The following is a 15,684-nucleotide window of genomic DNA, read 5'->3' on the forward strand; positions in this document are numbered from 1 at the left end:
CATGTATGTGTGTATGTATCTTTATATTCATGTCTTTACTCCTAATTCAGCATCTCCAATGTACTATCGTATCTCACCCTATTCCTCTCTCAATATATTCTCTAACTACAACTTCAAATTCATCACAAACCTCATTTCCCCCCAATGCACTACCCTTTTTCTCACCCTATACCTCTTTCAATATATCCTCTACCTCTACTCTGAGTCTTGCCAAACCTTTCTACTACCATGATCCCCAAATTAACACTTTCTTGACTATTCCATCCTCTACCCTGCCTTGCATCATCTCAAACCTCTTTTCATATTCAGATCCCCAAAAACGCCTTTCTAAACACTTTCCTTTGACTCCTCCTCTCCTTTACTCGTACAAAACCTCCTCCTATTGCAATGATCTAAAATTTAAACACTTTTTAAACCCTTCCCTCTTCTATCCCTCTACTATCCTTTTCAATCCAACTAGCAGACTCTCATTTCCACCGCTCAGATTAATTTCATATTTCCCTATACTAATTCACCACTAATCTTTTTTGATTTTTTGTTTTTAGTTCCGGAGTAGCATGCCACTCACTGAAAAATACTTTGATGCCTTGTCAGGGGTAGTAAGCGCTATATAAATGTAAACCCTCCCCTCTTCCATACCTCCACTCTCCTTTTTTCAAGTCACCTAACACTCACACGTCCACCGCTCAAATTAATCTCATATTTCCCTATACTAATTCACCATTAATCCTTCTCGGGTTCTGGAGTAGCATGCTGCTTGCCGAAAAGCACTTCAATGCCTCATCAGGGATAGTAAGCGCTATATAAATGCAATTACGCAATCCAATTAAAGTGTTGTGGATGACTCAGAGGTGTTTTAAGGCATAGGCAAGTGGGTGATTGCCCAGGGTCCCACCGTCCAAAGTCCCCCCCCACTTCCCCGGTAAAGTGAATTGGATTGATGAGTAACGTTGCCCATAAAAACAGCTTCTTTTTCTAATTTGGTAGCAGAGTATGCTTAACAGAATCTTTTCTCTCTCTTCATGCCTCACCTTACTTCCTTTTTTCTTTATACCTTACCGCTCTTTCTCTCTCGCTATGTAAACTGTCTATTCACCGCACTATTAGTTCACTACCTTACTGCTCTCTCCTTCTACATCAGTTCCCTTTACTTCGCTTCTCTAAATATATTCCCCCTTTTTTTCTTCTATCAACTCCTTTGTCTCTGTGAGAGACAAAAAAAATATATATATATTTCTCTGGACTTCCTTCTCCATTTCAGGTCACCCCTCCACCTCGGCTATCTCGCTTAACCTTTTTCTTTATAGATCTCACTATCTCCCTCGTTCTCTCTACACCAAGTTTTCCTTTCTACCCTTCACTGCACTGTCTACATTTCTCACTTCCCCACTCTCTTAACTCCTGTTTTTGTATACCTCTTCTCATTTCTTCTCTCTCTATGCTGCATCTCTTTGTTTTAGCTCAAATTTCTCTATTTATGGCTGATTTAATATTTAGCTCTCCCAAATTACCCCCCTTTTCTTCATTACTTCTTTCTCATCCTCACTCAGAGGAAAATTGTACTCCTCTGCCCCCTCTACATTTCCTTTTCCCTATCTCTTTCTCTCTCTACTGCACTTGTTCTCTACCCACATCCTCCTCTTTCTACTTATCTTCATCTTTCCTTCTGGCTACATCACTTTTATCAATTTACTTCACTTCTTTCCCTAGCACGCATGTTCTTCTACATCTTCTCTATTTATAACCCTTCTCCTTATACCCACATCTCTTGATTTACTGTTCTCTGTACATTTCCGGCCTGCTCCTCTTCCCTGACACATCCATTTCTCTTACTTAGCGTCGTCCCAGGTAACTATCTAGCCAGAGATGTGCACACATAAAAAGAGGAAAAAAGTGACAAGGCAGGGAAAGAGAAATTAGGAGAAAGTTATTACATTTTAACCAATGGAATGGTGGAAACCCTAGGAGCAGCACTTTGATTTTCAGTGTTGCAGCAAGAAAGCCACGAGTGAAGGGAGTTAATTAAAAAAATGTGCTGACTAAAGCTGAAATTTGAGATGCTAAGTGCTGCCTTATTTTAATTATTTGCCGTAGTCCAGTAAACATTTCGCAACCCACCCATACCATGTTTTTCCTATGATGGGAGTAACAAGTTTGTTTGCCACTGATCTAATAAAAATCTAGATCCAGACTTAAAAGGAAATGACTTTATCAATGCTTGTTCAAGCTTCCTTTTGGTCCTTTTTGGCTGACAGACACCATTCAGTTTTAGCGTCCTGTTGTGTTTCATGTGTACCCATTTTTGAAGGTTTAACATATTACTCAATATTGTATGTCATCATGAGGTCTTGAATGAACCAAAAGATGGTAATACATTTAAAGTTTTTCCAAATAGGTGGCCCCAAAATAAATATTACCCGGGGATCCACAAATTCTTAAGATGTCACCAAGCGGACTGTCTTTCGTGCTCGAACTTACCTCATGATCAGTCTTGTGTCACACAGAGCAAACCCTCCCTTCTCAGCATAGCAGAAGTTGCAGACTTTCTAAGTAAACAATCTTGGCTGTGTTTCTTGCTGTCCTGCCAGTGAGGAACCAGAGAGAACACTGATATTAAACCAGAATAAATGTTAATGACATTTAAAACTGTGGTGTAATAACCAAAGCAAACACGGACCAATAGGTGATTGGGAGCTTTTGTAAGCCTTGCCTACAGACAACTATAGATGTTGTTGAAAACCTTTTGTCACTAATCCATAAAGTTATGTAAATGTAGAGGCCTTAATGCCAGTCCCATATCATTGGATTGTATTTCTTTCATGTCTATCATTTACCTGCTACTCATTCTATTCCATTCCATTCATTCTTTTTTATTTGCACCACCTCTACAGCATTTCTTCTTTTTTTTTTTTATTTTTTATTGGATAATTTGTGTGTTTCCACAGCTTGCATTCAGAGAACTACTTTGTTCAGCAGTCTAAGGGACTGCATGCGTTTTCTTGCTCTCTACTTCGTGTCCTTAAATACCTGCACTGCTCATAATTTGTGATCTTTTCTCATCAAACACCGCTCGTCCATTGGTTTGCTTTTATTTTATTTTTTTTCCCTCCTCCTCCGTCTCAGTCTCCCAACCCTTGTCATGTTGCTGGCGTTCCTAAAAAAAAAAATATATATATGTCTAAAGCTTTTTTGAATGGTTTGGCAACTGCAGTTTCCTGCTGGACCACGTCTTTTTCAAAAGGCACTTTTGTGTAGGTTCAAATTATGTTTTAAATTTACCTATCCAAGATTGGCCTTCACTAGCTTACAGCAGTAAAAAACAGAAACTAGCAACAGCATCAGACTATATACCCACATGTGTGGGACGCATGCACACACATAAATCATCACACTGGGCCTCCGTAGTGTCATGTTGCATACAATTGCACGCATGATGATGCATATGTGCGCGGATGTGGGAGAAAAGCTGGCCATAGAGGTAAGAGCAAGACAAGGCATGCACTGCCATTGTGTGCGTAAAACCAATTGAAAAAATGTAGTCCCCTGGGCGTGGAAAGGTACAAGTCATACAATTAAAAGGATGGCAAAGAAGGTATGCTACAAATGAGGGACAACTAGAGGAACAGAAGAAACGTCATAAAATATAATGGATGCAGTTTAGATTGACAGGAATGCCACCCAATGGAAAAGTGGTAAGCAATGGACTGACCCTAAGGTCAATGTAATTATTGCTGTTGCTCACAAGGAGTTGTTTGACAACAGACCGCTACATTATGTTTGCAGGCAAGTCCTAAAATTAGACCATGAATTAGTGATTCTCGGATTTGCTTCTAAAGCATGGAACAGCATTCTACCTTCCATATGTATAAGCCGATGTGTAATAGCCTTCAAAAAAGAGCTTAAAGAACTCCTTCTCCAGCAACACATTAATCTTTTCTCTCTCTAATTTTCACATTTCTTTATCAAGTGTTATATAGCTGAATTTATACTTACCCTCATCACAGCTTTATGTTGCCCTCGCTTCAGAACATAGGTTTCCAGAACTGTATGCTTACTACCTGGAAATTGCAGTGTATACAACCTATAAACGTACTGTCTTTTTATTTTTGCATAATTGATTTTTAAAGTTTATATTATTGTACTTTTTTTTTTTTTTTTTTTTTTTTTTTTTTTTACAAATGTCATGTTTTTTTTTTTTTTCCTGCGTGGATGTCTTTGTTCATGCTTATGTATGCCCTGCTACTCTGGCTCGTATACCCTTTGACTCTCATGGACCTTGTACATTCAGTATAAACCACTCAGCAAATAAATAACCAAGTAAACTCTATGAAAGCTAACCAGATTTTCAGTGCATTCCCCTGACCTTTTCTCTGCCACTGTGCATCCCCCCCCCCCCCCCCAACACACGCACACATACTTCGAACTGGGGCTCAGTCTCCTCTGAGATCTCCTGCTGCCAGACTTCGTCTGCAGGTAGATTTAGATCCATATTTGATGTTCTTTCAAACTTCACAGTAGAGCTCGTCAGTGTGATCTGTTGTCCATCTGGAATTTTAATCACTGAGTTTAACTTTTCCTGCACCCACCTAATCCTCTGAAGAAGCCTCTGAATTAATCAACCATGTCATCTTCCGCTGATTTATCTCAGGGCTCGTACTTTATTAATTTCAGGTTGGGGAATTCAGATACCTGAACACTTTAAGTCTAACAGGTCCAAAGGTGTCTATTCCCCCGACTGGAAGATAGACCCCCAGGTGGTACTTTACAGTGATGAGATGTTCCCCAAAATTGATACAGTGCACCACCTGTCAAAGGTAAGTAAGATCTTGACTGCGTTACACCTGGCTAAAAGTACTGAAAATAATTCTTCACAATGGATGACTATTGGAAAAGGGGATTGGATGCTGGCATAGCTACAAAAGGCAGTCGTTTAAAAAACTTGGATAATATGATCTCCAGATACATTTTTATGCACAGTTTTAGTAAGACTTCTTTGGTCTATTTCCTCTGTCTACCACCACACACTCTACACTCATCACCTAGTTTATTTTATCATGTCCATCTCTCTTGCTTTATAGTTGGGAATATACTATATGAATCCACATACTTACAAATGTACATTCAGTATTTTTTGTTTCTATGTGAGTTTTTATACACTTCTACTGTGTGTTAATAGACTGCTGCCTCTTAGCTACTGTTGTGTGTTGTATTGTTCATGAACTCAAAAGCTGGTGTTGGATTCAAGAAGATTTTTTTGATAAACAGAGTTTATTGAACAAGTGACAAAGATGCACAATTGACACGTATATTAAATCACCAAAGAAGAGGCTGCAATTGTACAAATCATCGACTCTCCAATAAAACAGCAGAATTATAATAGACATTGTCAATTCCAACCCCGTGGCACTCTCAAACAAACTGATGTTTGAACCATCCACAATTGAGAGGAAATAGTAAGTTCTCGAGGGTCCATAAGGCTGCCTCGCAAATCCTTATCATCCTTGGGACCTATCTAACCCCCCCACCAGGATCGGAGATGTTGCAGAGTGTCGGGTGAGTTGATTATCAGAGTACGGTAGATCTGTGAGATTCCTCCTCATCCAAGGGTTCCTCATTAGGAGTTTGGCTTCCAGAGGACTACGTTCCGGTAGAGTTTCGGATGTCAGAACATAAATGTGGGGGGCATGCTGAATTTGAAGATATTTATGAAATTGGGTAGTTGTAAGGACATATGTGTCTTGAAGATCTTGAAAGGAGTGTGAATGGGTCCTGGAACAGATATCTCCCAGCTGTGTAATGCTAATAAGGTCCCATGCATTAAAGCTTTGAAGCGTTGCCCTCCTTCAACCAGGTATTGTGCCAAAGAGGGGTCCGTTGTGTGAGTTTTGTGTCCCACTGCATGTGCCGAAGAGCCACCCGCCAGGCTAGGAATATCACTCTAGTTACCTGAGGCATGGAGTTAGGGACTGGGGAGCTATAAAGCAGGGCATTTAAGCTTTGAAAACTCAATAATGACAATTCTAGACTGTAAGTAGGGTTGAACCACCCCCCCCCCCCATTAAACCAATCGTGAATATCAAGAAGGTGGGAAGCCAAGTAGTAAAGATAAAGGTTGGTCATTCCCAGGCCCCCGTAATAAGGACTGGATGACAGTATGGGAAGGCAAGACGCATTCAGGACTCATGCCACAGAAATGTTCTTGCAGTCCCCTCCAGTTCATGAAACCAGGACCAGGGCAGGTGGAGCAGTAAGTTCTGACATGAATAGGAACTATGGAAAAATCCTTATCTTGAGTGATTCACCCCATAACATTCAAAGGAGGGGGTTGCCATCTCGTGAGATCAGCTTTAGCCTTACAGACTAAAGACTGGAGATTGAGAGTCCAGGTGAGTTCTGGGTGTAGAGTGACCCAAATGTACAAATATTTGAAGCTGAGCCGACGAATGGGAATATTCGTCTGCCAGTCAAAACCGTCCCTAGATGGGGCCAAGGGAACCAGTACTGTCTTGGAGGGGTTCATCCTAAGACTCAAGGCTGCCTCGAAGCATTTCAGCGTTTGAAGACACTGGGGACCACTTATGGCAGGGTTCGCAAGATATAGAAGGACCTCATCCACATATAGAGCTATGCGGTCTTCCTGGCCATCTCCACAGTTACTTTCCCTATACTGGACATCTGTACGAATTAGTTGGGCCAGTGGGTCAACTGCCAAAGCAAAGAGGAGTCAGGATGGTGGAAAACTTTGCCTAGTCCCTTATCCTAGTGGAAAAGGTGCAGAAAGGACCTCATTAATCTGGACACGAACTATGGGGCTGGAATAAAGGGCACAAACCATGCTGCGAAATCCAGGTCCAAAATCAGGCAGGGGCAGCGCCAATTGAAGATAACCCTAGTCCATTGTATCGAATGATTTTTCAAAATCGATAAACCAGAGTACTAAATCATGGGTCAGTTGATGATGGTGGGCCAGGGCCACATGGAGCAGTTGAAGGCAATGTCTTTAACTACGGAAGGGCATAAAGCCACACTGATTCAGATGTATTGAAGTTGTGAGGACATGTTTGAGGCGATTAGCCAGTGCAGTGACAAAAATGTTGACCTCAGCGTTGAGGAGTGAAATTGGGCGGTAGTCCGTTCATGAAGGATTCGAGAAATTTAATTCAAACTGCAGCTTGGGATGATGTACGAGCAGGGAGCCTGCCTATCTCAGTACACTTGCTGAGTATTCTTAAATGTATGTAGTCTCTTATTTTGTCATCTATCTTCCTTGCTAAAACCACAGGGTTCACCCATTCAGATACTTCAATTGGGTCTTTGCACCTTATTCACACAGTCAATTTAACTCTTCTCTTAATGCCCCCTCAGGTGATATTGAACACTCCTCACCTTATTGACACACTGCATTACACCCACCGTAAGCATAAACCCTCCCAAACATCCCAGCTTCCTTTCAAACACATCCGGAAACTCATCCTCCACTTAAAGCCATTTTTTTGGTCATAAGAACTTGATCATGATGATGAAGTTCCAACACAATTCCAAATGACTGTTATTTTTTCCAACCCTGTTATCTTTCACCTTTTTGAACCACATTTATTATTTGCTTAATGCATGTATTAAAACTTCCCAGCAGAGCCACTTTTCTCCACAGTAACTCACCCGAGACACAGTGACAACATTTAGCTTCACACTTGTGAATCATTTAAAAATTCTATTTTTTTATGAGCTTATACGACAGACAGGATTTAGCCCATATGTCCACCTCTTCATTAAATATTGTGACATTATATTTAGGACTGCAGTTTTCAATAACATGAATCACTTTGGTATGATTATTCTCACTCATAACCACAAATTCATCTTCTTAACTACTTCCATTTGTTCTCCTTGCACCATTGTTCACATCCTTAGTTTAACTATGTCATATCTGTATTCCTGAGAAGAATGCGCCGTTTTCCTGAATTCAAAACAATTAATTTGTATTGCCAGTCACTGAGTGTAGTTGATTTCTAAATGCTACTACACCTAAAATATTTTACCCTGTTAGATGTAGTAGGCTCTAAACTTGATTTTTGTTTGTTTGTCCTTGTCAGTTCCTATATCTGGTGTTCTTTTCTCCAACCACCACACTAGCATCATCCTGCAACATATTCACCTATTTGGCGGTACTCTCAATCTTCTTAGCAATTCTTACATCTTTGTCCAATGAGGGTTAATTCAAACTTGGAAGCGTTTCTAGGATTTTAAGATTGTTTGTCCTATTTATTAATGGATCTCTGTTAATTTCCTCAGATAGATTTTTAAATTTAGAAGTTGATGCAAGGGTACACAGGACAGAAACATTGTTTAGTAGACTCACCTGGTTACTATTTGCTTGAAAGAAGGTCTCTCCACGAACACGTTTATGTTGGCGTTATGATTCTCCACCAAAGCCCACATGGCCTGTATGTATTTGTCTCCTTGATTCTCAAGGCCTGGATCAGCCTCACTTACTATATCCCTCTTTGGTAGTGGAATTTGCTCTAAAACATTTCTCCCTTCTGGTCATAGATTGTGTCTTAACAATGCTGATTTACTTTCAGGAACAAACTCTTTCACACCCATCTCCTTATCTTCTCGAGTTAAACTTCAAATGCGTCCCCTCTGTCCCCTCAATACACAATGGTTCATCAGGGTCTGAAGAAAAATGGGATCTGGAACTCCTGAGTCTTTTCTAACCATTGCGATATTCTAGTCAATTAGGTGTTGCAGAAGTATCCAAAACCATAAAACTTTCCTGACAATGCATTTTCCATGATTCTTTTCCCTTCAACGTGGGTTCCATCAAGGAGAGGCTTCTTGAAATAAAGGTTTTGAAGGCCACATAATATCCAAATATCTGTTTCAAAACATATTGTTTTCATAATACAATGCCTGGGGGATTGCAATTTTTATTCCTCCATGCACCACCTGTGAAGACTCTGCTTTGAGTGATTCCACTGCAGAGTAAGAGTGAAATTGCTGTCAATCACATGTCATGTTTTTTGATCTTCAAACACAAGAAGCTCTGTTCTGCGTATGGGAGAATACTTTTAACTTCATTGATGATGATGATGTCAAGGTGCACGTTGTGCAAGTATTTTTGTCCCTACGGTGCCAGGCTATGACTCTTCAGGAAAGCCTTGCTGGATTATGTACTTGTCTTTGACGTCGGACAAAAGCCTCATAGCTTGATCACCAAGTCCCAGTTTTCACCTCACAAAATTGCTTACTGAAACAGAGTGACTTCCATATTCTAACACAGACATAAGTTCACTGCTCAAGACAGCTTCCCAGGATGCTCCTTACTACCAAAGCAGCTTCCACAGACTGTCTTTGCTGGAAAATTATAATTGCTTGTTGTCATTCCCTATACTTGTCACCAGTTTCATAAACTTCAAAAGCTGGAATGTGGTTGAGAAGTTTGAACTCCATTGGCACACCCAGCACAGCAACAACAGCCATCTTTCCAAATTCCTTCCAAACTTTGTTTTCTCCACATTCTAGATCCCAGCTACTCCCTACTCTTTATAAACACATGAAATGTAACAGAAGTGTGCATGGTATTGTATGTTTTCCTTAAATGTTTTTGATCACTTTTTACATTTCCTTTAGCCATAATGTGGGTTTCTTTTTTTATTGTTGACATCACAACTAATATTTGCAAGTGTGTTTGAACTGTTAAAACAGGTAGTGGGAAAAATCCAATAAGTCTGGCTTTGATGTGCTTTTGTGTGTCCCTCTGTTTGCATGCATTAGTACAACAGACAGCAGTTGTTTTGGTCTATTTGTAATGTAATAAACCTTAAGCATACTTGTTCCTGGATCCTACACATTGTCTATAGTTAAAGTCACTTTGGAGAGAGCTTGGTGCCAAATGATGTGGCCGTTTTTGATGACACTCTTGAGACTCAAACATTAACTGGGCTGTCCTGTAGCCTCCATTGACTTTTTTTTAAATACTTTGCAAAGAGTAGTTTAATAACTATTGAAATGGGTTTGTGTTACAGATAATATTTTTTAGAATGAAAACTCTCCCTATACAAAGTTTGAAGTGAGCTTTTGGACTTCTCCCATTTGCATCCCCATTACCGCTCTGGGACCCATTAGTGATTGCTCCTTTTAGGCATGCTTATGTTCATCCTTGGGCTCATTCCTCCTACTTTTAGGTGGTTGTGAAGTATTGAAAAGGACCAGGTGCTTGCACCTAAAAGATGTCACTCCCTGAACCTTGTGCGGCAGCATAGGTGAAGTCATGAATTAGTGCAGGATCAAAGGTGGCCTGGTGCATGGTGACTTATTGATGTCATATGCATTGGTGGCATTCACCTTATTACAGAAGCACACTTGGGACCACCAGAGACTCTCGCAAGGATACATTTATTTCTTCGTATCTGCTTGAGCAGTCCATATTCCACATCCTCAAGAGTCAGCCAAGACAGCCCCTAGCATAAAGGGTATCCATTGTTTTTTTTCTTTTTGCCATCTCATGTAAGTTCTTTGCAAACAATTAAATGGGGGGAAAGTAATGAAAGCAGAGAATTCCCGCCAGCTTTGGTGTTGGAGTGCCTATGTTTTAGGTGGATGTGCTCAAGCAAAATGCTGTTGCATGGTGAAGAGAGCCAATTGTTGACAGGGGTGACTCACTGCCCCTCGTGGTGGGCTTTGGTGGCCGAATATAAATTGAGTGACATTTGAACAGAATGATGATTGAAGAGGGAGACTGAAAGCCCGTGTGTGTAGGCATTTGTATCTAAATTGGACTTTGTGTCATCAACACTGCACTAAACTCTGCATCATCTACACACTCACATTAAGATTCATCTGCAGCAAAGAAGATCCTTGTAAAGAAAACCTACAGGATCTTGCAAATAAATGGCTATCCTCTGTATATCGTACAACAACAAAAATGAACAAGTTTTTGCAGTTACTCTGGGAAGTATTTATTTGGAATACCAACAGCAGAAACAAAATTGACAGAATAACATTTGTAGTTGATTATCATCCATCAGCTCCTAATTACAAAAAATAATGCAAGAAAACATTTCTCTTATTATCCAGCTGGTATAAACTAAAACAGGTTATTCAAAATCGCCAGTAATTGCTTATCACTTAGCTCCCAGTTTATGAGCTCTTACTGTGAGATCTGATCTAAAACAAGCTATTAAAAATGCAGAGGTTCACTGCTGTGATTCTAAAATTCACATCACATGTGAATATCTTTTACAAACATCATTAGTAATGAGTTGTGTTTTACGCATAACTTAAAGCATAAGACAGCATCTTACATGTCGAGCAAAATGCATTATTTGTGATTCAGTGCTAAATCTGTTAACAAAAAAAAAAAAAAAAAAACTGTTTGTAAGCCATACTGTAAATTACCTCTGTACAAGATTCAAGAATGACAAATCTGCGAAAATTAATAGGAAACTAGACCGGACTGTAGCCCATCGTTTTAGCTTTGTGGACCATTTGCTGTCTGAATTGAAGATTTTCGCAGAGCAAATGGAGCAAAATAATACTGCCAGAGAATGTGCTGCATAATCTGCCTTTTCTTGCTGTATAATTTAGATTTCTTTTAGGTAACCTTTTCACATAATCTTAGTAACCCTGACAAAGCTGACAATGTGCATGTGATTTGTGGACTGTTATTGTGATTATAAAACCTATATCATACAGTAAAAGGTGCTATTTTCTCCATATTCCCTGTGAAATATGGTCATTTAGATAACAAAAGTCTGTACAATAAAGGTACTCAAGCATGTAATATATATGTGTGTGTGTGTGTGTGTGTGTATGTATATATATGTGTGTGTGTGTGTGTGTGTGTGTGTGTATGTGTATATATATATATATATATGTGTTCAATGGCATGTGTAGCTGCAGATACACATGCTGTGCACATCCCGCCATCTAGTGTTGGGCTCGGAGTGTTACAAGTTGTTTTTCTTCGAAGAAGTCTTTTCGAGTCACGAGATCGAGGGACTCCTCCCCTTTCGGCTCCATTGCGCATGGGCGTCGACTCCATCTTAGATTGTTTTCTTTCCGCTATCGGGTTCGGACGTGTTCCTTTTCGCTCCGCGTTTCGGTTCGGAAAGATAGTTAGAATCTCGGAAAATTCGATGGTATTGTTTGCTTTCGGTATCGGGTTAGTTACAACAGATCGACACCGAATTTTGAAGAGCTCCGGTGGCCCTTCGGGGTTTTCGACCCGACCACGTGCATCTTCAAGGCTAATGGAACGGACCCCATTCCGCTTCTGCCCCGAATGTCACAACAAGTATCCTTACACAGATCAGCATCTGGTCTGTAATTTGTGTTTGTCTCCCGAACACAAAGAGGATACCTGTAAGGCCTGTCGAGCGTTTCGGATGAGGAAGACATTAAGAGACCGAAGGGTGAGAAGACTACAAACTGTGTAGGTGCCGACAGGACAAAGACACTTGGAGGAGGAAGAAGAAACCTTCTCCATCGAGGATTCGGACTCGGACGAGGTCGATCCCGAAAAGACGCCAAAAACCGTGAGTAAGACGTCGACACACAAAACACACGGAAAGTCCAATAAAGCCCAGGGGACGCCACCGCCAGCAGGCCATGGCTTAACCCGGAAAGTAGGTGACCGACCATCGGCAATGAAAAAGGGCACGCATGTGTCGAAGGCATCCGACTCCGGTCGAGATACAGGCACAGAGCAGACTCGACCCCGAGAAAGCGGGTCAGAGCAATTTCGGCACGAGAGGGCAGCACCGAAGCAAGTCAGCATCGAGAGATCGGAGCGCCGAAAATTAAAAAAGTGGCGTCGGAGCCAAAAAAGACTGCCGAAAACGTTTCCATAGCGAAACATCCGGCCTCGGAACCGAAATAAAGTTCCTACACAGAGGAACAGGGACTGTCCTCACAAATGCAAAGACATAGCTTCGGACAAGAGCTAGAGTCAATGGAGCCCGATTACACTCAAAGAAGGCTCCACATCCAAAAAGACACAGGGAAGATAAGTACTCTTCCCCCAATTCGGATGAAAAGAAGACTTGCCTTCCAAGAGAAAGACAAGCAGCCACAGGCAAAGGTGGCAAGACAAGAAACCCGGCCACCATCTCCACCACGCTCAACACAACCATCACCGATAGCCACTCCACCACTGATGCAGTCTCCAACTCATACTGGAATGAGTCAGGATGATCCCGACGCATGGGATCTTTATGATACGCCAGTATCAGATAACAGCCCAGACTGTTATCCAGCGAGACCGTCGCCACCTGAGGACAGTACAGCCTACACACAGGTGGTGTCAAGAGCAGCGGCGTTTCATAATGTCACCCTGCATGCAGAGCCTATTGAGGATGACTTTTTATTTAACACACTATCGTCCACACATAGCCAGTACCAGAGTCTCCCTAAGCTACCTGGAATGCTAAAGCAATCCAAACAGGTGTTTCAGGAGCCTGTGAAGGGCAGGGCCATAATTCCAAGGGTGGAGAAGAAATACAAGCCGCCACCAACAGACCCTGTATACATAACGCAGCAATTAACACCAGACTCTGGTAGTAGGGGCAGCTTGCAAGAGAGCGAACTCACACACCTCAGGAGACGCACCACCTCCAGACAAGGAGAGTCGCAAATTCAACGCTGCGGGGAAAAGGGTTGCAGCACAAGCAGCCAACCAATGGCGCATTGCCAACTCACAGGCATTGCTGGCGAGATATGATAGGGCTCATTGGGACGAAATGCAACATTTCATTGAACACTTGCCCAAAGAGTTCCAAAAAAGGGCCCAACAAGTGGTGGAGGAAGGACAGAGCATCTCGAACAATCAAATACGCTCTGCAATGGATGCAGCGGATACAGCTGCTAGGACATTAAATACAGCAGTGACCATAAGGAGACACGCATGGCTGCGTACATCAGGATTCAAGCCGGAAATACAACAAGCTGTGCTGAATATGCCATTTAACGGACAGCAGTTGTTTGGGCCGGAGGTGGACACTGCCATAGAAAAACAAAAAAAGACACAGATACGGCCAAAGCCATGGGCGCACTCTACTCCCCACAGAGCAGAGGCACATTTCGAAAATCACAGTTCCGAGGGGGGTTTCGAGGACAAAGCACGGAACCCACAACCTCACAAACAAGACCCACTTATCAGAGCCAATATCAGCGGGGAGCGGGGAAGTTTTTGGGGTCACTATAGAGGGGGACAGTTCCCAAAAAGTAGAGGGAAGTTCCAAAGTCCCAAAACTCCACAGAACAAGCAGTGACTTCAACGTCACAAATCCCCAACACATAACACCAGTGGGGGGAGACTAACCAAGTTCTACAAACAATGGGAGGAGATAACAACAGACACTTATGGTCCTAGCAATTATCCAGCATGGTTATTGCATAGAATTTCTAAAATTCCCTCCAAATGTCCCACCGAAAACACACAATATGTCAAAACAACACATGGATCTTCTACAACTGGAGGTCCAAGCGTTGTTACAAAAACATGCAATAGAACTGGTACCAATTCATCAGAGAAGAACAGGAGTTTACTTGCTGTACTTTCTCATACCCAAAAAAGACAAAACTCTAAGACCTATATTAGATCTCAGAACATTAAATATCTACATAAAATCCGATCACTTTCACATGGTGACACTGCAGGATGTAATCCCATTGCTCAAACAACAAGACTACATGACAGCACTAGATCTAAAGGATGCATACTTCCACATACCGATACATCCTTCACACAGAAAGTACTTACGGTTTGTATTCCGAGGAGTATATTACCAATTCAAAGTGTTGCCATTCGGGATAACAACTGCCCCAAGAGTTTTTACAAAATGCCTGGCAGTAGTGGCTGCTCATATCAGAAGGCAGCAAATAAACGTGTTCCCGTACCTAGACGATTGGTTAATCAAAACCAACACGCAAGAACGGTGTTCACAACACACAAAGTATGTCATAGAAACCCTCCACAAACTAGGTTTCTCACTCAACTACAACAAGTCACACCTTCAGCCGTGTCAAACACAGCAGTAGTTAGGGGCGACAATCAACACAACAAAAGGGATTGCCACTCCAAGTCCACAAAGGGTACAAGCATTTCACAATGTAATACAGGCCATGTACCCAAAACAAAAGATACAAGTGAAGATGGTGATGAAACTACTAGGCATGATGTCCTCTTGCATAGCCATTGTCCCAAACGCAAGATTGCACATGTGGCCCTTACAACAGTGCCTAGCATCACAATGGTCACAGGGTCAACTTCAAGATCTAGTGTTGATAGACCGCCAAACATACACCTCGCTTCAATGGTGGAACAATATAAATTTAAACCAAGGGCGGCCTTTCCAAGACCCAGTGCCTCAATACGTAATAACAACAGATGCCTCCATGATAGGGTGGGGAGCACATCTCAACCAATACAACATCCAAGGACAATGGGACACTCAGCAGAGACAGTTTCACATAAATCACTTGGAACTACTGGCAGTATTTCTAGCGTTGAAAGCATTTCAACCTATAATAAGCCACAAACACATTCTTGTCAAAACAGGCAACATGACAACAATGTATTATCTGAACAAACGGGGAGGAACACACTCGACACAGTTGTGTCTCCTGGCACAAACAATATGGCATTGGGCGATTCACAACCACATTCGTCTAATAAGACAG

At 41.6% G+C, this 15,684-nt stretch overlaps 1 protein-coding gene across 2 annotated transcripts in view; it reads left to right on the forward strand.

The window, feature by feature from the left end:
* LOC138261408 (alpha-N-acetylgalactosaminidase-like) overlaps window positions 1-15,684 on the forward strand; it is a 120,794-nt gene that overhangs the window by 16,659 nt on the left and 88,451 nt on the right. The window contains exon 2 of one of the 2 annotated variants that reach the window (XM_069210332.1): window positions 4,672-4,814. The exons of the other annotated variant lie outside the window; for it this stretch is intronic. Coding sequence (XP_069066433.1) covers window positions 4,771-4,814 — 44 coding nt within the window. The 5' untranslated portion in view covers window positions 4,672-4,770. The remainder of the gene's footprint in view (window positions 1-4,671; window positions 4,815-15,684) is intronic. 2 annotated transcript variants of the gene reach the window in all.

The sequence above is a fragment of the Pleurodeles waltl genome, chromosome 10 (genome assembly GCF_031143425.1).
Source record: "Pleurodeles waltl isolate 20211129_DDA chromosome 10, aPleWal1.hap1.20221129, whole genome shotgun sequence".
Taxonomy (NCBI): Eukaryota; Metazoa; Chordata; class Amphibia; order Caudata; family Salamandridae; genus Pleurodeles; species Pleurodeles waltl.